The sequence below is a fragment of the Tursiops truncatus genome, chromosome 3 (genome assembly GCF_011762595.2).
Source record: "Tursiops truncatus isolate mTurTru1 chromosome 3, mTurTru1.mat.Y, whole genome shotgun sequence".
Taxonomy (NCBI): Eukaryota; Metazoa; Chordata; class Mammalia; order Artiodactyla; family Delphinidae; genus Tursiops; species Tursiops truncatus.
The window spans coordinates 33,783,516-33,807,441 of record NC_047036.1 but is presented as its reverse complement, the minus strand read 5'-3'; the positions used below and the strand labels follow the sequence as shown (position 1 = coordinate 33,807,441).

At 40.6% G+C, this 23,926-nt stretch overlaps 1 protein-coding gene across 1 annotated transcript in view; it reads left to right on the top strand.

Moving 5' to 3' along the window:
• The first annotated feature begins 947 nt into the window (after positions 1-947).
• MROH2B (maestro heat like repeat family member 2B) overlaps positions 948-23,926 on the top strand; it is a 60,384-nt gene continuing 37,405 nt past the window's right edge. The window contains 18 exon segments of the mRNA XM_019929167.2: positions 948-975; positions 2,107-2,168; positions 3,712-3,822; positions 5,122-5,281; positions 5,921-6,019; positions 8,688-8,842; positions 12,015-12,155; positions 12,543-12,638; positions 12,731-12,797; positions 14,457-14,570; positions 15,559-15,632; positions 17,464-17,586; positions 18,334-18,444; positions 20,624-20,676; positions 20,717-20,820; positions 20,967-21,007; positions 21,636-21,777; positions 22,346-22,389. Of these exon segments, the coding sequence (XP_019784726.2) occupies positions 948-975; positions 2,107-2,168; positions 3,712-3,822; positions 5,122-5,281; positions 5,921-6,019; positions 8,688-8,842; positions 12,015-12,155; positions 12,543-12,638; positions 12,731-12,797; positions 14,457-14,570; positions 15,559-15,632; positions 17,464-17,586; positions 18,334-18,444; positions 20,624-20,676; positions 20,717-20,820; positions 20,967-21,007; positions 21,636-21,777; positions 22,346-22,389 (1,725 nt within the window).

Genomic DNA, 23,926 nt, shown 5'->3' with positions numbered 1-23,926 from the left:
CTGAGAAGGCGGGGGAGGCTGAGAAGGCGGGGGAGGCTGAGAAGGCCAGGGGGGCTGAGAAGGCGGGGGAGGCTGAGAAGGCGGGAGGGGGGGCTGAGAAGGCGGGGGGGGGGGCTGAGAAGGCGGGGGAGGCTGAGAAGGCGGGAGGGGGGGCTGAGAAGGCGGGGGGGCTGAGAAGGCGAGGGGGGCTGAGAAGGCGAGGGGAGGCTGAGAAGGCGAGGGGGGCTGAGAAGGCGGGGGAGGCTGAGAAGGCGAGGGGGGCTGAGAAGGCGGGGGGGGCTGAGAAGGCGGGGGGGGGGCTGAGAAGGCGGGGGGGGCTGAGAAGGCGGGGGGCTGAGAAGGCGGGGGAGGCTGAGAAGGCGAGGGGGGCTGAGAAGGTCTTGCTTTGCTGCTGTCACTTGGAGGTTCCATTCACCTGCCCCTGACGGGCATTCCGGTCCACTGAGCATGCCCAGTTTGTGGACTGACTTTCACCAAGTAGAACAATCAACAAGATCACCATAAAGGCTTGACCAACACCAGCCCAGTAAAGTGACCACTGAAAGCCATTCCCAAATCTGTGATCAATGGACCCAGGCTTAGGGAGAAGAACTCCTTTGGTCTACCAAAATTGTTTGAGTTTCAGTCTCTAATTTCTTCCTTCTCGGATACTCTGGTCTCCACCAAAGGGACACTATTCAGTGAGATGAAGCCATTTTGTTGGTCAGCAGGAGCTCAGAAGCAAGAAAATGTCCTAGTGGTAGAATACAGCATCATCTTTCTCAGCAGCAGCCCATCACTGGAAGCTTCCAGATCATTGTGCCAATCAAGTGGTGGAGGGACTTTTATTTAAAGACCCTTATGTGAACCTTATGTGAGAAACTTGCCAATCTGCTTCTTCGATTTGTTAGCCTTATTATTTCTGATACTTAGGTGCTGTCTCTTAGAGAGCCTGAAACAGCCAAGACATGGCCAAGGACACAGAGGAATCTGCAGGTGAGCATCGTCGGATCCTGAGGAATTAGGTGTTTTGTGTCTGTGTGACGATATGCATATGTGAGGTGAGGAATAGTGTACATCACTGAGGGAGATGTGTACACCTTAAAAGGTTTTATGAAAAGCTATGCTAAAGCAAGATTGTTTCTCTCTACTCTCCCTTTATTCCAAAATAATAAAATCACATGGATTGTAAAGGACCAATGATGATTATGTCCTACCTTCTTTAAAAATGTATAGTCTACTCGAGGAGAAAGTGGGGCTACAACACAAAGAAAGGCAGTTTCTTATTTAATCTTCAATACTGGCAGAGTCCTTTGGAAATATTCTGCTTTGCCAAAAAAGACTATTCTAAAGGGTTATGTTGTTTGATTTGGCTTGTGGAAAATCACTACATCGAGAAGTATCTCTTCTACCAACTTGCCATGTGGTGTGAAATTGCTCAATTCCCTGGACTCAAATATGTGTTTTCAGTTTTCCAACAAGCTTTATTCAAATAATTCCTGGAAGGTACAAGTCAAAAATATTTAGATCATTATCAGAAAAGAACAAGGTTGCATGAGCATGATACCAGAAGAGGGACCTGAGAGGGCCAGAAGGGAAGTCAGAGAGAAAGAGAATGTGAGTAAATAAGTTGGGGGGTGGGGGCAATGAGGAAGGAGGTGGGAAATAACAAGCTCTATTACAATCTTGCCCTCCCCTACTCAAGTCAGGTGTAAGGAATTCAGTTCATGGAATCTGAGAGCTGAGCCTGTCTCAAGAGGATATAGGGTGATGCCTACATGACTGGAGAGATAAACAGGGATCTAGCATCTTTTATCTTCCCCTCCACATTTAATTCAGGTTTTGAAACATACTAAGCATCTTCTATTTTCAAGTATGTCAATTATAAGAAATATGAATAAGATACAGTTTCTGCCATCAAAGAGGTGGCAGTCAAGAGGAAGAGAAGAGTAGGAGAAAGGGAGAAGGGGAGAGAGGAAAGAAGGAGAGAGAAGGAAAGAGAGGAGAGAGAGAGAAGGAGAAAGAGAGAAGGACAGAATGAGAAGGAGAGAGAGGTAACCATAGCATAGTAATTCACAGGAGGGCATTTCAGCATGTTCTTAATTCTTCTTTTCCTGCCCATTTTAGAGATTTTTGGAGAGATTAACCTCACTCTCGGCATGCTGAACAAGGAAGATAATATTAGCAAGGTAAGGAAAATAGAGAAAAGTCTCTTCCCCATTCACTTTTTCTAATCCAGTTAATGCAACATTTCATCTACATCGTTCTTTGCTTCAACTTCCCCTTTTCTCTCCCGCTTCCTAAGTGGCATTCAGTTTTTCAGAAAATGCAGTTTTAATGGAAGTCATTGTAATGTTTAAACAATGATATTTGACATTTGAGGATTCGGAGTATCCAACTGTAGAAGCTAGCAAAAGAATGCCCCCTTATGTAACCTTACACAGATAGATGTGGAAAAAGGGAGATGTCAGACTTACAACCATGTGGATTACAGCCTCCTCCTGTGGAATTTGAGGGTTAGCAGACATTTGGTCCTGTCCAAAATATGTCAAGGACTTTTTGGTGTGGACCAAATGTCTTATGAACGTTTTGGACAGGACCAAATGTCCTGTAAGGAATTTGAGGGCTCCTATGAAAATCCCCAAATATCTCCCCCTACTCATCTATAATGCTGTTTCACAATTAGAGATTTATTTCTCTGAATCTGAAGGCTTTTCTGGCTTCAGCAACCTTTTGTAAAATAACAACAGTTACTGTTCATTGAACACTTACCTAAGGCTGGAGAGAGCTAGATGCTTCCTAAACAATAGTGCATTGTATTATGTTCACTCCTCACAACATTATGATGTAGGTATTGTTATTTCCATTTGACAACTAAGAAAAGTGAGGCCCAGAGAAGTTACAAGCCTAAGAACAGCAGGATTAAATCCAAACACAAGCCTGACTCCAGAATAATGCTCCTAATCATTATTCAACATAGCTTCCCTGTGAAGGGCAATGCCTACACCTTTATCCCTTAATCCAGTGGTTCTCAACCCTGACTCCAAATTAGAATCCCTTATGCAAAGCGAGTTATTTCACATGTTAAACATAGGCATAGTACCTCAAGGTAGCATGCCTGAGGCTCTTGGAGATTTCAGGACACCAGTCTCTCATCTTCCAAAGGCCATGTGGCCACCTAAGAGACTGAGAAGAGCCCTCACACACCAGCACCTGCCAAGCCATATAATTGCCAGAGGCTGCAGCTCTGTGGAAAAGAATTTACAACTTCTTCTCCACAAAGGCATGAACGAAGGAAGGGCCTGTAAATCCCCTTTAGGAACAAGTTTCATAACTTAGCAGCCTCTTTGGGAATCGCATTGCATTCCTTAATGCCATAGTCACTCTCTGGTAGTAAGAGCAACAATTGGGTTTTCCATTGCCCTGAGTGCCCTACAACAGTGAATTTCAAGAGACTTTAGTATGTTGGGTAGCCCACGCCTACCTTCAGTTAGATTTTGCCATAGAAATGTAGTCAAATTAAAACAGGTTTTAGAATGAACTTTGCTTTACCTATAAGCCTTTGATTCCTAAGGATAAATATTATGTTAAGGAAGTCCCACTTAGGATATATAAAATCCATTGTGTAGTAGAGATATGTTGCTTAGTTTAACCGTGTTATTCATTTGGATTTTATCTGACTCCTTTAGTTTTGCAACTCAAATTTCTGTGTGTAACCTTGTATGTTCACAGGAAGACATTTATGGTCATCTCACTTCCGTTATTCAGAATACTGACATCCTGGATGATGCAATTGTCCAAAGGCTGATTTATTATGCTTCTAAGGACATGAGAGATGACAATGTAAGTTTGATCCTTGATGATGAGTCAGTGTCAGGACCAGCAACAGGTCTTTACCTAACCCAACTGCACCCATGCAGACACCCATAAACTTTTCTACATCACTGCCAGGACCACAGGTCACTTTTATTAGATCTTCATGGTAACCCGGATACAGTTACAGCACATATTATTTACCCCAACACAGATGAGGAAACCGAGGTAGAGTTAAGAAAGTCTTTAGGAGTAATATTCCATCCACTTGTAGATGAGGAAGTTGGTGCTTAGAGAGATTGTTTGCAAAGTAATACAGCTATCTATTGACAGAACCAATAACTAGAACCAAAGTTTCTTGGCTCCCGTATGAATTCTTATCTCTTCTCATGCCTACTTGTCTATATCTACTAGACATTGTATCTGAAAAATTATTTGTAGAAATAATTTGAGTCTTAAAATAATGTTATTTCCTTCCAGAAAGAATTTTTACTTGTTTACCTGCCAAGGGCACAATCTATGATTAATTTCAGGGCTTGAGATTTTTCCGGGCAACTTCTGTGACTCAACGTTGTACTACAGTCTACGGAGAGCCTATTTAACCTTTCATATCAATGCAGCCCTTTGAGGTCTTAGCCAAAAAGATAAGAGGTGAGATGACCAGGATCTCACCATTGGTTGGCTACAAAGCAGCCTCAAAAGCAGGGCTTATCTCTCTGGATTTCCAGTCTTGTCCAGCTCTCAACTGAGTAATTCATTCCACCTTATATTGTGATCTCTTTGATGTTTCTATGAGTATATTTTTTAATATCTTGCCCAGCACTTTTTATTTTCCTGAGCAGGAAAGTTGATCAAATTGACCTTGTTCACTATTACCAAAAGCAGAAGTCCCTCCGAATATCTCCAACATCAAGGATAATTAGATCAGGACAATACTAAAACCCAAATCTCTAGCTAGCTTTGGGTTTTTCTAGCCCAAATCCTAGCCCATTTTTCGTTCTCCATTCCCTTCAGTAATTCATATCACTTCAACATAAAACGTAAATCTTATGTTCACGGTACCTGATTAATTAACAAGAAAACATGTATTGCCCCAAGTTTACAAGAATCCTATTAAAACCTGGCTTTGAGGTGCTTTTGAATTACCTCTGCTTTCCCAGCTACTGACACCTACCCTAGAGTCTTACACGCTGGGTTTGTAACAGCCTGTTCTCCCTCTATTGAAAAGGTAAGGAACTTATAAATATTATGTAAACTATCAATATTTCCCCTCTGCTGACTCGTTCCGCTCTTCCTAGCCGTTATTGTTATTTTCCTTTTCTTCCTCAGATCCTCAGAGAAATAAGAATGCTAACTGGGGAGGTGTTGGTGTCTCTCGCTGCACATGATTTCAACTCTGTGATGTATGAGGTACAAAGTAACTTCGGGATCCTGGAGCTACCAAATGAATTCGTGGTGCTTGCCCTGGCTGAACTGGCAACGAGCTACGGTACGGAGGGAATAGTGTCCACATTTTCCCTGGGAAACAATCATTCTAATTGTGTAAACCCAAATGGGAGCAAACAGCAGAAGGGAGAGGATCTCTCCCTTCTTTTATACTAAAGAATACTGATAGCGGCATTTGGGCTGTTGTTTATGAGCACAGATGAGCCTGTTGGCCAGTCACGGGTCCACACTGCTCTGAATTTGTCTGGACTCTCTCCCACCCTCATTTTTCCTTTCGTCTGGCTTTGTGTTTGCAGAAGCACATTTTCCACAAGCCGTATTCTGCAAACCACTCAACTCCTACATGAAGTAAGGGTTTCCTAGGATGTTCTTTTCTAAACCACTTCATTTAACAGGTATTTATTGAGCACCTATCACCTGTGCTAGGCCCTGGGGATACAGGCAAGTTCTGGTGGGAGGGACGAACATAAATAAAATAATTATTCAAGTAAGTAATTGCTACTAAGCAACAGGTACAGATGGCCGTATAGCCAGTACCTTATCTTAAGGTACTCTAACTACAGATTGATTCCCTAACTACAGCCTGGCATTACAGTGGGGGAGGGATAGAGAACAACTTCCCGCTGCACCTCATCTGCCTCCCCTATGAAGCCTTGAAATGCTTATCGATTCCTCACTGCAGCATCCCAAAGCATTCCCTTCATGATGATGACCCTGCTCACCATGCAAACCATGCTCAGGCTGGCGGAGGAGGAAAGGATGAAGGGAGCCTTCTGTATCGGTGGGTATCCCCGTGGTTTCCTCTTTGTTAAGACCAGACTATGAATGGAGCAAATGTCTTATTTTTCCCTTTACTTCAGTCTTGTCCTTTCTAGTAATAGTAGCTACCATTTACTGAGGGCCTACCACATGGAAGGCCTTCTTCAGGAGTTATCTCTGTCAATCCTCACAGCAGTTCTGCAAAGTACTATTAGCCCATTTTACAGATGAGAAACTGAGGGTCATGGAGGTTAAGCGATTTTCTCAGGGTGGTGACAGTCAGTGAGATGGAGAGATGGCATCCAGGTCTACATGACCACCCAGTCCATATTCTTCCCACTGTCTTACACCAGGTCCATTTATACGAGCCTCCTTCTTCAATTGGATCACACTTTTCAAAAACGATTATGAGAGCTTATGAGCTCTTAGCCATAGGCTAAATTCTGGCATCTCTTTGTAATGCAATATTGTGAAAGTGATAAGTAAACAATCTAATCAAAATACAAGCAACTATACAATCAAGGAAAATGGGTAAACAAGCTATGGTCACAAATCCCTCAACCCCAAAACTGAAACACATCTACGGTAATCGACAATCTACAGAGAAAAACATGCCCTTGAGCTCCTGGAAAAAGCATTTTCAGCACAGTGAGAGACTTCCTGGATGAGTCTGAAGACCAGGACTCTTTTCTCCGATCAGTCACTGAGCCATCAGGTGATTCTGCCCTTCTCTCAACCTCAATTTCACCTCTAAAAACAACAAATGAAGTGATTGCTAAGACCCCTTCCACCTCTGACATCCCCAGCACTACTCTTTTATAATGTTTTAAAGCCTATACTGTTAGGAATATCTTCTTTATCTATCAACCAAGTCTTTTCTATTCTGTTTTACCCATTTCCTCTTGTCTGTCCTCAATAAAGGTAATATTTGTATCTGATAAATACTGAGAATTTACCATGTGCCTGGGTACTGCCTTGGGTATTTTAAGATTATTATTTCATTTAACCCTCATAGCGACCCCATTAGGTGGCTAACATTTTCTGTTCATTTTACAGATGAGAAATTGAGGCTTAGAAAGATTAAACAGCTTGCCTGCAATCACACAGCTGGTACGTGGCAGAGACACGTACAGTCAGACTCAAGGACTCAAACTACTATACTAGATTAGCCCACTTTTCAATATTTTTTATTTTCCCTACTTACTATCACAGCAAACATTGTGTCCCAGCAAAAAAATATTGGTGCCACTAAGTGCATTTCTACCTCCAATATCAATAACCAAGAAGGTAAAAGAAAATAAAATCAGAAATCATCATGGCAATGAATAAGGGAATTCTCATCTGTGTGTTATAAATTTATCTAAGTGTGCTTTAGTCTTAAAGCAACTTTGCCCGACTGCCAGTAAAGAAAAGGTATAAAATTTAATAGCCATCCATCTAGCTATGTGTTCAGTCAATCAGCAAATAAACAGACATTGTGCTTGTTGTTTCAGATACCATCAACGAACCAGGCACCATCCCTTCTCATTATACGGCAGTGCAAGACACACACACACACCCCCACACACGCAAAATGGATTTGACAAAATGTAACATGAGATTATCAGAGAGAGTTTGGAGGGGATAGGAATAAACCAAAACTGACCAGCTCTAAAGCTAAGATACTTGGGATCTTTTCCATAGAGTTATTTGTAGATGAGGTATTCTTGAGAGAGTAAACTACAGTTTTTTTTACTATCTAATGAAAGGGATAGCATGAGGGGCTGAAGGAAAACATATTATTTAATGCACTTGATGCAAATATATTTGTGATATATATGATATTTTTGCAGGCCCAAGATTTTTTAATTTTATTAAAGTAAAACATACATGGAGAAAAACATAAAAATCAAAAATATACAGGTTGATGAATTGTCATGAAGTAGCTCATCCATTTGACCAAAACTCAGGAAAAAATCTGGACATTACTAACTCCCTAGAAGTCCGCATCTTTTCTCCCAGTCATCACCTCTCCACCCTTTCTGAGGGTAACCACAATCCTGAATTCTAACACCGTAGATTAGCTTTGCCTATTTGTGAGATTCGTACATGTTTTGTGTACCTGTAGTCCATTTTCATTTCTGTACACTATTACGTGTCTATACTACAATTTTTCCATTCTACCTGTTGGTAGAATGGAAATTCTACCAAATATTTGGATCATTTTCTTTGTTTGAGGCTATTACAAAAATAATTGAATAGGAACATTCTTGTACAAGATTTTTAGTGCCCCTATGTATGCATATCTAGTGCCCATATATATACCTTGGAGTGGAATTTCTGGGTCATAGACAAAGCATATTCAACTTTGGTTGATAATGCCAAACAGTTTTCTAAAGTGTTTGTAATCAATTCACACTCTCACCAGCAGAATGTAAAAATATCAGCTGCCCCTTAGTCCTGTCAACACTTGACATTGACTATCTGAAATTTTAGCAATTCCAGATGGTATGTTGTAGTATTTCATTATGGTTTTAATTTACAGTTCACTAAAGTGGCTTGAATACTTTTTATATATTTACTTGGTGCGTCAAAAGATTTTATGGAAACTATTACACATTTGCTAATCATCAGTACATTTTTCTCAAATTACATTATGGTCCTACCTACCTTGATATTTTTCTCAGTCTGTGGTTGTTTTTTAAATGCAGACCTTGAGAAGTTCAGCAGAGCCATTTACAAGTATGTCAACCACTGGAGAGACTTCCCCTACCCCAGATTGGATGCCAGTCACCTCTCTGACAAAATCTTCATGCTGTTCCGGTATATCATGGACAAGTGGGCTGCCACGACCTTGCCCACACAAGTGAGTGGGGTTCAGCATGCCTCCAGCTAGCTCTCCTGGCATACTGGTTGAACTTCCTCTTCTCTTTTTGACATGATAATTCATCTTAGTTCTCTTGGAAAGCTGTGGGTTGTATCTTATCATGTTTATAAAATCTTTTGTTTTTCCTGTTTCAAATCACTATTTACTCATTATTTCAACTAATATTTATTGAGTCCCCATGACATGCCAGACATCATTCCCATACTGGGGATACAGCAGAGATTAAACAGACCCAAATCCCCACTCTCATGGAACGGACATGCCAAAGTGTGCAGAGAACAATAACTAACTAAAATGAGCAAAATATATAGAATTTTAGCTATATCATAACCCATATTTGGGCTGTCACTGATTAGGGAAAACACCAGTCCAGAGAAATTTCCTGTGTCTGTGAATATCACAATGCATTAAAATGATATCTAAAGAAGGAGCGTGTCTGCTTCAAAATACTGTAATGACTTATAAAGAATAGATTACAAAGTGCATTCACATATATAATCCCATCCTTATTTTGCTTAATTGCTATGATTTTTTTTTTTTTTTGCGGTACACGGGCCTCTCACCGTTGTGGCCTCTCCCGTCGCGGAGCACAGGCTCCGGACGCGCAGGCCCAGCAGCCATGGCTCACAGGGGCCCCAGCCACTCCGCGGCATGTGGGATCTTCCCGGACCGGGGCACGAACCCGTGTCCCCTGCATCGGCAGGCGGACTCTCAACCACGGCGCCACCAGGGAAGCTCCAGCTATGATTTTTTAAAGTAGGTGAAATTATATTCTATTTCAATTTCTTTATTGCTATATTATAAAAGATTTAACACTTAGCTACCTTCTCTAGTTCAGTTTCTTTTCTATATTTTGAGCTTTTAAAGCATTCATTTTTTAACATGCTGGGATAGTTAAATCATTAGCAAACATGAAATTTTTAAAATATTCTGAGGAAGTCTTTTCTTCAAGCCACTTGAAAAACAAAATTCAATGCAAATTTGCTGACTACTTTCCTAGCCTCCCACAGGAAGTTAGGCAAGTAACAAGAAGGTGCACAAAGTAATAAGGGAGCACAGGGAGAGAAGCACTTAACCCCTGGCGAGCACTGGAAAGGCCATGGCATTGGAACTGAGCTTGCAACCCATGAAGTCATCACTACAGGAGACATGCAGTCCCTAAAGAGGGGATAAAACCCACTGGAGCATAGGTTAGGGATGGGATAACGTGATACTTGACCGAGTCCAGTGGGAGAAGGGGAAGTGTGGAGAGGAAAGGGGATATAAAGAGGCAGAAATAAAAGAAACTCAGAAGGTGGTCTTGGCCACATAATAAAGAATGCTACACAGTACTTTTTTTTTTAAGAAATAAGAAACCTTGGGGGACTTCCCTGGTGGTCCAGTGATTAAGACTTCACTTTCCAATGCAGGGGTGCGAGTTCGATCCCTGGTTGGGGAGCTAAGATCCCACATGCCTCGCGGCCAATAAACCAAAACATAAAACAGAAGTAATATTGTAACAAATTCCATAAAGACTTTAAAAATGATCCACATCAAAAAAATCTTTAAAAAGCCAAAAGAAAAGAAACCTCAGAAAGGCTTAAGCAAGAAGAATGAGATCTTAGAAACTAAGAAAGGAGTGATTTTCGGGCTTCCCTGGTGGCGCAGTGGTTGAGAGTCCACCTGCCGATGCGAGCGACATGGGTTCGTGCCCCGGTCCGGGAAGATCCCACATGCCACGGAGCGGCTGGGCCCGTGAGCCATGGCCTCTGAGCCTGTGCGTCCGGAGCCTGTGCTCCGCAACGGGAGAGGCCACAACAGTGAGAGGCCCACATACCGCAAAAAAAAAGAGAAAAAAAAAAAAGAAAGGAGTGATTTTCAAGAAGCAGAGACAGATCTACAGAGGACATTGCTATGGTGCTCAAGAAAGAAAAATCTTGAAACGTGTCTACTGCATAGAAATGTGGTAGAAGAATTCTTCCAGCTGACACACAGTGTTGAAATAAATGGTTATTGTTATTAGCCACTAAGTTTTGACATGGTTTGCTGTATAGCAAAATTTAGCTAATAGAAAAAAAAGCATTTATTAGGTAGAAAAAGCAGAATATAGAACTATAGATTAAATGGTATCAATTTTTAAGAAATTAAAATACATAAGAAAAAGATAGGAAAGAATAGGACAAATAAAGAAATAACTTATTAAAAATACACCAGACAGTGCTTATCTATGAGTACTGTGGGTACTGTGTTTTCTGCTTCCTCCTAATTTTTGTGATTTCTACTTTTAAATAAATTTATTTATTTTATTTATTTATTTTCGGCTGCGTTGGGTCTTCACTGCCGCGCACAGGCTGGTTGCGACGAGTGGGGGCTTCTCTTGTTGCAGTGCATGGGCTTCTCATTGCGGTGGCTTCTCTTGTTGCAGAGCACGGGCTCTAGGCACGCGGGCTTCAGTAGTTGTGGCACGTGGGCTCAGCAGTTGTGGCTCGCGGGCTCTAGAGCACAGGCTCAGTAGTTGTGGCGCACAGGCTTTGTTGCTCCGCAGCATGTGGGATCTTCCCGGTCCAGGGATCAAACCCATGTCCCCTGCATTGACAGGCGGATTCTTAACCACTGTGCTACCAGGGAAGCCCATGATTTCTACATTTTATCATCAATATATTGCATTTATATTTTGTACTGGTTCATTTTTCATGTCGTGTGGAAGCCAGATGACAGTGGATTGAGAAATAAAGGGGAGGTGGGGAGTGGAGGTAAAAACGGTAGACCACTCCTTCCAAAAGCTTTGCTCTGCGAGAAAGGAAAGAGAAACAGAATTGGATGAGGGTAACAGTGGGGCTAAAATGATATGGAATCAAAGAATTTTTTTTAATATAAGGGAAATTTAAAATTTGTTAATATAGTAAAAGAAAGTGACCATTAGAGAGAGGTTAAAGAAATAGAAGAGCGGGACAAATATTGAAATGAGCATCAATATAGATATAGATGTAGATACAAATATAACTCTCCTTCATACAATGATCTTAACCTAAACATTGTTTGAAGAAACCTTGCTCGGTGGAAAGCAGTGAGGAAAGTTTTTTGGGGGGTATCTAAAGCTTCTGGTATACTGAGAAATGTACGAAAAGCATAGTGAAGTGTGAGAAACGGTATTTGTTTGCTGCCTCTGCAGATTTGGGCCATCATTAAGGCTCACAGCCCCACAGTGAGCCTGCTGCTGCATCGGGAAGACCTCTGTGAATACGCCCTGGGCCAGGTCCCTTGGCTCCTGAAGCAGTATAAAGACAAAGAGATTGATTTCCACGTCACTCAGGTGAGAGGCACACCCTAAAGAAACCGATTCTGATAGCTGACCAGCAATCATCCTGGAGGATGTTAATTTTCAAGGGGGGGGGGGGGGGTCAAGGAACCCAAACACGTGTTTGGGCAGCCGAACTTAAATACCTCTTGGGAAATATGAGGTAGAGAAGCGGTCAGTGGCATAGCTGGGTGGTGGAAACTCCAGAAAGGAATTTCTGTTCAAGCTGCTGGGGAACTAAACAAGGTAGAGGAGCAGAATCACTAAAGACAACTGGTAACCACAGAAAGGTTATGGGTTTGTTCTCCTCACAAAAGGTAGTGAGTAATGATTTGCTTTCCACATCCTGTGCTGTTGCTCCGTAGGCAGCCTCCAGCTAACCTTAGAGAGCTTCCATTCCAGAGTCTAAGACAGATATTGACCGCGGCAGTCCTTTATGACGTTAGCCTTCCAAAGGCCTTGAGGAAGACCATCTTTATCAATTTACTCCACCAGATAAGAAGACCATGTTGTCAGATCTGATTGTTTCATTTTCAACAGCTTTCTCTTTTTAACATCTACCACCTGAGTTTTTTCTTCTCATTCAGGTGTGCAGAGTTCTAGATCCTCCAGTGAAGGAAAATGAAATCGAAGCTTCAGACTATTTCCTCATTCTAGGTAGGACCCAGCATCCAGAGGGTTTTTAATTAAAATGTCTCCAAGTGATGATGACAAGGATGAAGTGCATGCAAACTGTCACATCTGTTACTTTCACACCTACACACAAAATGTTTCTTCAACTCAAAGTATTCTGTGCCTTTCCCTATCTTCCCTGCTCCCAAGAAGAGTGCAGCTGGTAGGGTGACCAGTCATCCTGATCTGCCCGGGACTAAAGGACTTCCAGGAAAATAGAACTTTCAGTTCTAAAACCAGAAAAGTCTCAGACATATTTTGGATATTAACTCCTTACTGGATATAAGGTTGGCAAATATTTTTGCCCATTCCATATGTTTTCTTTTCATTTTGTTGGTGGTTTCCTTGTCTGAGAAGAAGCCTTTTGGTTTGATGTAATCCCACTTGTTTATTTTTGCTTTTGTTGCCTCTGCTTTGGGTATCAAATTCAAAAAAATTCATTGCCAAGACCAATGTCAAAGAGCTTCTTCCTATGTTTTGTTCTAGGAGTTTTACAGTTTCAGGTCTTATGTTCAAGTCTTAAATCCATTTTGCTTTAATTTGCATGTTTGGTGTAAGGTAGGAATTCGATTTCATTCTTTGGCAAGCGGCTGTCCAGTTTTCCCAGCACCATTTATTGAAGAGACTATTCTTTCCCCATTGTTTATTCTTGGCTCCTTTATTGAAAATTAATTGACTATATATGCATGGGTTTATTTCCAGGCAAACCTGTAAGAGTTGGCAACCCTAAGGCTAGGAAATGCTTTTTTCTTGGCATTTGAGATTATTTGAAACTCTATCAAACCCCAGTCGTCTTTTTTCCTCCTTGTCATTTCTTAGTATCTATCCCTTGTCTCTCTCTCCCTCCTTCACTCTCTCCCTTTTGTTCTTGCTTTCACGTCACAATCCCGCCCATCACCTGGTTAGAATACTGGACACAGGTTGTCGAGGAAGCACCAAGTTCCCAGGGTCAGGATACCAAACTATACTCTAATATAGTCCCTCAGGGCAAGAGACAAGAGCAATCCTAGACCTCCCACACCTGCACCCTCCCAAAATATGTCATTTCCTCTACTTCACTGCATACCTTTCTAGTATGCTCTAGTTCTCTCCTAACTGACCACCTCTGTTTCTATAGTTTCCACTTCTCTATGCCCCAGCCTAATTAAGTTCTTCACTTCATCTCTAACATTTCCAACCCAAACCTCTCTACTCCATCCAGGTCTTTCTTCACTCTTCCCTGCTTCCTTCTTACCCTTGCAAGTCTCCAGCTGCACAGCTGGTGAAGCATCACTTTGATCTCTGCCTCCATGTTCACAAGGCTTCCCTCTGTGGCTCTGTCTGTATCTTCTATCCATTTATTATAAAGACACCAGTCATACTGATTTAAGACAACCTCACCTTAACTTGATTTCATCTACAAAGAACCTAATTTCCAAATAAGGTTACATTCACAGGTATGAACAGAAGTGGGTCTAGCTCTCTTAGTGACCAAACTCTTTAATTAATTCTGTGATACTAAAGAAGTATGGACATAATAAAATCTGGTTAGCAACCAAAGAGTGACTTTGACAATCCTCATGGAATGATCCTCTTCCCATTCACAAGTATTTTACCTAAGGTGAGAATGAGTTCTTATGACTCCAGTATTTCTTAAACCCACAGCCCATTCCAGCCCTGCAGACCTGATAGAATTTTTTGATGAACAAATGAGAAGTAATAATGAAGCCACTCGAATGGGAATCTTGACTTTATTAAGATCGGCTATCAGTGCTGAAGGTAAGCAGTAAAGATGACAGCAGACTTGTTTATTTTGTACCAAAAAGCAAACTGAAACTTGTGCATTGTCTCTAATTCTATCCCATGTCTTTGGGAAATTTATAGAGCATCATATTCAGGTGAAGCTTGGTTTTCTTAGTTGTCTACAACCTACTACTTCTAAACAGGCATTTCTAGTTACCTCTCTCCTTTCATGCTATTTACGGATGCACCCACTAAATGAGTAGAATATTTGAGAATTGAATCTAGAATTTAAAAGAGCTAGTAAACTGGTTAAGTAGCCTGATAAACAGGGAGTGGGTGGGAAGAATGTACAATATTCTAAAAATTAGTACATTTAGAAAAGAGGAGAATTTAATAAATTTTCATATTTCATTAATTCCAAAAGGCACATATTTTCACAGTATCAGAATGCATCTTATAATTGATAGCATCTTTAATTATCATCAGCCATAGAGTTTTTCACTTCGCACAATATGAGATAATGATGCCTCATAAAATTATATCTTGGATTCAATAAAATATGACAATTCATTTTTCCACAGCATTGTAATAGTTTTTTTAACACCTTTATTACAGTATAACTGCTTTACAATGGTGTGTTAGTTTCCACTTTATAACAAAGTGAATCATTATAATAGTTTTTTAAAATCCAGTTTACCCTGGGATTTACTGAAGACTTGGCAGAAGAAACATGAAGTTGTCTACGAAATTTAAAGCCAATCCATTAGGCATGATGTATTGAATCCACTTAAGAATCTAACATTTTAAACAAGGTGAAACAAAATGTAACAGAGAACAAAAAAAAGCAATAAACATGTGTAAAGAGTTGGAAAAGGAGAATGTAGGAGGGAACTGAATAACATAAAATGTTAAGGACCAGAGACTTTGCAACTATGTACCATAACTCTAATGGGTTTTCATCAATTCTAGAACATACTGTAGTCCTTCTGAAGTGGGTCTCTCAATTTCTCCCTCTATCTTTCAGAGCCCAAGTTGAGGGATCACATCACTTGAATAGAAAAAACAGTCAAAGTCGTCATGGGCAACCTCAGTATTAAAGTAAGAGAATTAATGGGGACTTTTATTTGGATAATGATAGTTTTAGGAGTAAATGAAATGGTTTTGACTGTTTAACAATCTGCTTATGAGATTGCTTTATAAAGAATTCAGTTATCAATTCTACTTTTAAAAGAACTCCATCTTTCCCCAAAAGATAAACTCTATCGAAGTAAAGTTCTAAAGCACATTCAGTTCAAGGGCTTCTCAGTAGAAAAAAAAAGATTTTTGCCCAGAGCATCACTCTGCCATGCTCTTCAAAAAGTTTTAAATTTAATTAGTTGAAAACTTAATTGTTAATTATAAAGATAATACTTCTTCCTCCAGAAAATAATAACCCCTGAACCCTGTTCTGAGCAGAGACATCCTATTTTCCAATCAGGGAGCACCTAGAGCAAGTCTTGCACACAATAGATTTGTCATTATTTCCTGATTATTTGATTAAAGTATTCCACGTTGGAAAAGACATAGAACTTAAATGGGAACAATTTTTAAAATTAGCAGTTGTGGTATTATTTGTATGAAAACCATATTTTGTTTGGATCAAAGCCCTACACAGAAGCCAATGAAGAGGAAAAAATTCCCCTAAGAGGCTTTGGTCACCAATAACTATGTTTAAAATAACCAAAGCTATGCAATAAATAACAATGGAATGATTATATATAAAAACCTGACCCAGTAACTGATCAAGCCAATCAAAGAATTGCTAGGATTTAGGGTAGAATAAAAGAGCACAGAAACTTTAAGGAAGGCCAGTTAATCAGGCAAAAATAAAGAGAAAATATACCTCTTTCTCCTTAATTAGGGAGATTACTGAGTCCCTGTATGCTAATTGTTAATTGCCACCTTGTGGCCCTTCCTCCCTGTGCAAAATTATTTTCTTCCCACCCTCCATTAAAAGACCCGTTCACTAAGGAATTAGATCTGAGATTTCTATCCTCCAGGGAAGCAATCCAATAAATTAATTGAAGCCAAATTATTAAAAACCTGTGACACAGGTTCATAATTCTTTACTCGAATCCGTAGAGCCAGACTTATTTCAGAATTCACAACTTTCCAGATTTCAGAAAAACATTACTGTGACAGTAGCCCACAATCAAACCTATTAATATTTTTTCAAGAACATGTATGCATATCACACTACATAAAAGAGGTAGGGCTTCCCTGGTGGTGGCAGTGGTTGAGAGTCCGCCTGCCGATGCAGGGGACAGGGATCCGGGAAGATCCCACATGCGCGGAGCGGCTGGGCCCATGAGCCATGGCCGCTGAGCCTGCGCGTCCGGAGCCTGTGCTCCGCAACGGGAGAGGCCACAACAGTGAGAGGCCCGCGTACCGCAAATAATAATAATAATAAATTTTAAAAATAAATAAATAAGAGGTAAAGACTACAAATAGCTTTAAAACAGTTCAGTTTGGGTTTTGCTACCAATGAGTTGGCACCAAATTTAAGAAACAAAATTCCAGTTTTCAGAGTCATTTAGTTTGAATTTGTGGATAAGGAATTGTGGAACTTTATTTCAGTGTGGTGTCTTTCACTGAAGATTTTTAAAGCGAGGCCATGTTTTAGCCCAAAGTTACTAATGTTTCATAATATATAGTAATAGAGAATATGTCTTGGGAACTAGGAAGAAAGATTTTGGTTAAAGAGAGCTTTGCCAGTGACACTTAAATCATAACCTGTAGATTACTTCCTGCTCCATATATTACAGTAAGATCATTCAATTTATACTCTTTTTTGGAAAGATTCCACTGAATGATCCATGAAGGTTACAGAATAGGAGAATCTAATTTCTATTCAGAGTAAAATGTTGTGAATGCGTTTTCCTTACTCTAGGTGAGGAATTCCACCCTTCTCCTCAACCAAACCATGTGTGAAAAACGCTACATTGAAGCCCAGGAAGGCTGGCCACTGATTGACTACATCTTCTCGCAGTTTGCAACGTCCAACAAGAATCTGGTACGAAGAGGGCGCCATTTTGAGTGCTGCCCTGTAGCAAGTTCAGTTGACTCAACTGGATTTTAAAAAAATATCTGTGGTCCAAGTTAGAAACTGACTTAGAGGTTACATTTCAGCCTTATCACTTTCACTAATAAATATTTCGGCTTCTAGTGTTCTCGGTTTTCTTTCAGTGATATCCTTTTTAACTTATAATAAACCCAAGGTAGGTTAAATCAGTTTTTCCTAAAAAGGAGGAAACCTGGCCTCAAAAGCTTGGGGGTGGTTTGGAGACAGGCAGAGAAAGTGAATTGTTTCTAGAAAACAAGAAACATCCATACTTGTTACACCGGTTCCTTTGGATGAAGAGCCTGAAAAACATGTGCTTAAGATCTCAGTAATCTTAGCAAATTCATTGTAGCTGAAATTACAGTCCACTCCACTAGGAAGCAGTGTCATTGGAAATTTTTGCCCCAGAGATAAAAAGGGGAAAGGCCTGAGGGAGAAAAGGAGTAACTGCAGTCCAAGGATCCTCACAATGTTTGTTTTTCTGCTTCAGCCAGGGGTGTTTTTTTCTAACCCATTCCTCCAAAGAGCACTTTATAACAGGATTAGATACTGGAGACTAAGATTGCTGGATTCCACAAGCCCTTTAAATTGAGTGACTGCATCCTCCACCCCAGAGGCTAAGAATTCCTCCAAGTAAGGTCAGAGGCGACCGACAGCAAGGATTATGAACAAGTCATCTATTTCATCTTTCTTAAAGAGAAACCAATAAAACCTAACTCCCAGGAGACCGAAAAGGGAGAGAAAGGTATCCAAGAAACAAGCCTGGAGGTCTTAAAAACCCTGGACCCACTGATCATTGGAATGCCTCAGGTGAGGGGTCTTTTGTCACCACTCATAGTTAATTTGATCACCTTTCTAAAGCTCTGAACATTTAGGAGTAAAGATACGAGTTGGTACTCCATGTGTCATCAGCTTTTTGATGCTCTGACTAGAGGAAGTATGTTGGGACGCTCAGTGCCAGCACATAATAGTTCCTCAAAAACAGGTGTAAAATTAGCTAAATAATCTTTTATATCTGGATGGCAAATGGCAGTTTATAAGCATCTTAATATATTATTTTTCTTCTTCCCCTGACGTACTTAGACACATACTGTAAGTGGTGATTCTAACACAGTGAATGCTAAACTTTCCCCATTTATCTGGGAAGGTGTTAAAAGCACACATTCTCAGACCTCACTTGAGACCTAATATAACCTGAACCTCAAGGGGAGGAGCCTTAGAATCTGCATTCTGCTTAAGCAAAACAACCTGGAAAAGGATTTAATGGCCAGAAATACATGGCACAGCCAGGAGACAATCAGAAGGCCAGTTTAAGGGGATCACAGGCTTTGTCTAGGATGGTTTTTTAAGGTGTGGGTTTTGGATTACCGGGGCTATTTATTTAAAATGCACATTTTCAGGCCACGTGCCAGACCTAAATGAATCAGCGTATCTGGGCATGGGGCCCATAAATCTGCATGCAAACAAATTCCAACATTTCTGATACATATTAAAGTTTGGGGAATTCTGATCTAGCAGTGAATGATGAAAGAGTAGTCTAAGGCCAGACTCTGAAGGGTCTGAAATGCCAAATTCCTTCCTTGTCCTTGAGGAGCCAATGAAAATTTTAAGCAAAGGCTAAACATTTTAAATGATAACTGTAGGAAATCAGTGTGTTGACACTGATTTAAGAGTAGACACTGATTCTAGAGTAGACTAAGCACAAAGAGTCTATATATGAGATGAGATGAGATTCACAGGGACTGGAACTGGGTCATAATAGTAGGAAGGGCATGAGAAATCTTACAGTTTAAGAAAGACTAGGGGGCTTCCCTGGTGGCGCAGTGGTTGAGAGTCCACCTGCAGATGCAGGGGACACGGGTTCGTGTCCTGGTCCGGGAAGATCTCACATGCCGCGGAGCGGCTCGGCCCGTGAGCCATGGCCGCTGAGCCTGCGCGTCCGGAGCCTGTGCTCCGCGACGGGAGAGGCCACAACAGTGAGAGGCCCGCGTACCGCAAAAAAAAAGAAAGACTAGGCTTGGGACTTCCCTGGTGGCACAGTGGTTGAGAATCTGCCTGCCAATGCAGGGGACACGGGTTCGAGCCCTGGTCTGGGAAGATCCCACATGCCTCAGAGCAACTAAGCCCATGTGCCACAACTACTGAGCCTGCGCTCTAGAACCCATGCTCCGCAACAAGAGAAGCCATTGCAGTGAGAAGCCCGCGCACCACAACGAAGACCCAACACAGCCAAAAAATAAATAAGTAAAAAAAAAAATTGTTTTTTTAAAAAAAGAAAAGGATTAGGCTTAGGCTTGGTGATTAAATACAGATGCCAAGACAAAGGGAGGAGTCCAAGTGGACACCTAAGTTTCCATTAGGTGATCAGCAGATCAGCACCTGGGGACTTCCCTGGTGCTGGTGATCCAGTGGTTAGGACTTGGCGCTTTCACTGCAGGGGCCCTGTGTTCAATTCCTGGTAAAGGAACTAAGATTCCGCAAGCCATGTGGCATGGCCAAAAATAAATAAATAAATTAATTGAAAAAAAAGAAGGAGAAGATCAGCACCTGGAGCACAGCCAGCAGCAGCAGCGCAGGCGCCATCCACTCCCCGTCATTCTCACTCTGGACAGTTCCACTCGAGTCTTGGAGTTTGCAGAAATATTTGGGGGCATTTTTGGTTGTCATATTGACAAGGGGTTTAACGGCACTTGGTGAGTGGAGCCCAGCCCTCCCTGCAGTGACCCACAATGACAACTTGTCCTGTCCCAAATTCCAGCAGCAACCTCACGGAGAAACACTGACCATCACTCACTGCAAGTGGCACCTGAAAGTGAATGTGCTGTGCAGAGACTGTGTTTCATGATTTCATTTTGATTTGGCCTGAAGAGCAAAATAATCACACGTGAGAGAAAGTTTTCTAAATTAGAGGGAAACACACGGAGAGGACCAAAGAGGAATAATGAAAAGGAATAAGCAATCCTTGCATCTTGCCTTATGTTTTCCACAGATGCTATGGCCAAGAATTCTGACTCTTGTGGTACCTGCAGAATATACGGGAACGCTGTATATATACGCAGAATATACGGGAATATACGGGAATGCTGAAATACCTGTTTAATATCATCAGAATTCTGTTTATGGCAGAGGAGAGGAAGAAGAAGAATGCCAAGGACTCAACAGCACTTGTCATCTCTACAGGAGCTGGTGTGTACATTCAATAACAAAGCAAAGCAGTTCTCTTATGAGAGACTAGTTTCCAGAAAGGCTACAGGGCTTTGCTTGTAAACCCAAGCCCCATCTGATTTTTTCTAGGCCCCATAGCAGTAATGAAAATTGCTTTTTCTTTCTAGTGAAACTTCCTTCACCACAACAGCTACTGGCCAGACTTCTGGTGAGTGAGTTATGAAAAACCAACGTGGTATGAATTTAAACCAATATAGACAATTCAGCTCCAAATAAATGATAATAAAAATTACATAGATGTTCCAAAACAAAAGAAACACTAAAATGGCATAATAAATGTTCTGCTATACTAATGACTCTGATGAAGATTTATTATTCGCAAGATTATCTTCTCACTCTGAAATGTTTGTTAAACTTCATTTATGATTTTTTAAATAAACATAGACTGGATCTGATCCATAAGAACCGTTCAAACAAATTCCACATCTGTTGTTTAGATTTCTCTCTCTCTCTTTTTGGCCACATATGTGCTTGAGCACTATTTCCACATGCCCTTATTTAATTAATAGATATATCTAAGTGTTGGTATGTTTCATTTATTTTTGGTTGATGGTTTCCATATATTTTTACACCTTTATCCTCAGAAGAAAATTGGGCAGATGGATTGTCTAAGTATTAGCTTTGATCTAGAATAAGTAAGAACAGACTGTGATGGTTTGTTAAAAGATTATCTAATGAAGGATTCAAGAGAATCCAGAACAGTGATAAAAAGGAAAAGGTAGGTGAGCCTTCTAAGTATCCCTGAGTTAAGTAACAATTTTTCTTCCTTCCTCCAGGTAATATCTATGCTCGCCAGTTTAGGGAAATTACATGGGGTCGGTGCAATAGGACTTTTGAAGATATTGCCTGAGATAATTCACCCAAATTTGGTAGAGCTATGGAAAACACGCATACCTGAGCTCCTGCAGCCTCTGGAAGGTACAAAGGAGTGGGGTCAGGTCTTTATCCAAGGAGGCAAGAACACAAGGAAATGAGGCACCACTTCTATGTCTTAAGCCATTAATGTTCACATTAGGCAATAAAAACAATGAACTTGACATGCAAGGTAGACAGCTCTATTTTGTCCTGGACTCCTTATGTTCTATTTCTCTACCAAATACTTATATTGACATTTTAAGAGGACCAGGTGTGTTACATATTTAGCAGGAACTTTTACTTTTGCTCTGGTCTTTTTTTTTGTATTTAGAGAAGTTCTCTTTTGGTATTGTTCTAAAAAGTTATTATTCATCCATGCTAGAATATTAAGATATGGTAATTCAGTAGTTACTGTTGAAATTGGCAAAAAGCCTGGATTTTTATCATGGATTGAAGACCCTCTGTCCAGCTGACTAGCAATTTAGGATTGCCAACATAGTAAATTTAATCTGAAATAACCATCCTGCATAGGGAGAAAGCTTGAAATGGAACAGTAGCAGTCAGTGCTGACCTGGATACTGGGCTGGGGTTTGTTTATTTTGGCACTTATTGCATCAATTTCTATTTCTAGGAAAGAACACTAGTATCGTGCTGTGGGAGACCATGCTGCTTCAGGTAAAGCTGGCTCCTAGACTAATTGTTGATGATGGGGTGATGAAATCACCGAAAGTTACCCATCTTTACGAAAAAGAATTAGATTCCAAAGGACAGGAAACAACATTTCCTTTTCTTGAGAAAATCACTAGACTGTTAGACATGATCACATAAGAATTTTATGCTCTTTAAATCACAATTTGAACAATAATCTTTAGTCTTCAATTTGATTCAGAATTTAAGACAGTTTTGAAGATATCACTTACTAATATTTTTCTTACTAATATTTTTTTCCGTCTTTCTTAAATCTTCTCTTTTTGTTTTTTTCCTCTCCTTGTAATTGCATTATTTCACCATTCATAAAAAGAAACAGAGATTAACATAATTTCCACTTCTTTGCTCCTGAATACAATTCCATTTCCTCCTCTATCTGCTTCTCACTATCTTTTTCCTGATGTCTAAACACCAAAAGGCCATGTTGTACCCCTTCTCCAGAAAAGAATCTTTCTCTCATCCATAACTTTCTGGACCTTGACAACCAAACAGTGCCACAGACAATGTCAAATCCCCAAAAGAGTAAATTGCAGACAGGAGTTGGACATTGGCTTTACAGAGAGCATTTTGATTTCAGGAGCCCACAGGAGATCAAGGAACCCATGGGCAGGGAGCTTTTAATCCAGCAGAGTTTTGGTTCATAAGCCACCTATATAGGAATTAACTATGGCTTCTTTATTTTTTTTTAATTGAAGTATAGTTGATTTACAATGTTATGTTAATTACTGCCGCACAGCAAAGTGATTCAGTTATACATATATATACATTCTTTTTCTTAACATTCTTTTCTGTTACAGTTTATCATAGGATATTGAATATAGTTCCCTGTGCTGTACAGTAGGGCCTCGTTGTTCATCCATTCTGTATATAAAAGCTTCCATCTGCTCACCCCGACCTCCCACTCCATCCCTCCCCCAAGCGCCACCTGCTTGGCAACAGCCAGTCTGTCCTCTATGTCTGTGATTCTGTTTGTTTCATAGATAGGTTCACTTGTGTCCTATTTTAGATTCCATACATAAGTGATATCATATGATATTTGTCTTTCTCTTTCTGACTTACTTCACTTAGTATGATCATCTCTAGTTGCATCCATGTTGCTGCAAATGGCATTATTTTGTTCCTTTTTATGGCTGAGTAATATTCCATTGTATATATGTACCGCATCTTCTTTATCCATTCCTCTGTCGATGGACGTTTAGGTCGCTTCCATGACCTCCCTATTGTAAATGGTGCTGCTATGAACATAGGGGTGCATGTATTTTTTTGAATTATAGTTTTGTCTGGATATATGCCCAGGAGTGGGATTGCTGGATCATATAGTAACTCTATTTTTTGTTTTCTGAGGAACCTCCATACTGTTTTCCATAGGGGCTGCACCAACTTACATTCCCACCAACAGTGTAGGAAGGGTCCCTTTTCTCCACACACTCTCTGGCATTTGTTATTTGTAGACTTTTGAATGATGGCCATTCTGACCAGCGTGAGGTGGTACCTCATTGTAGTT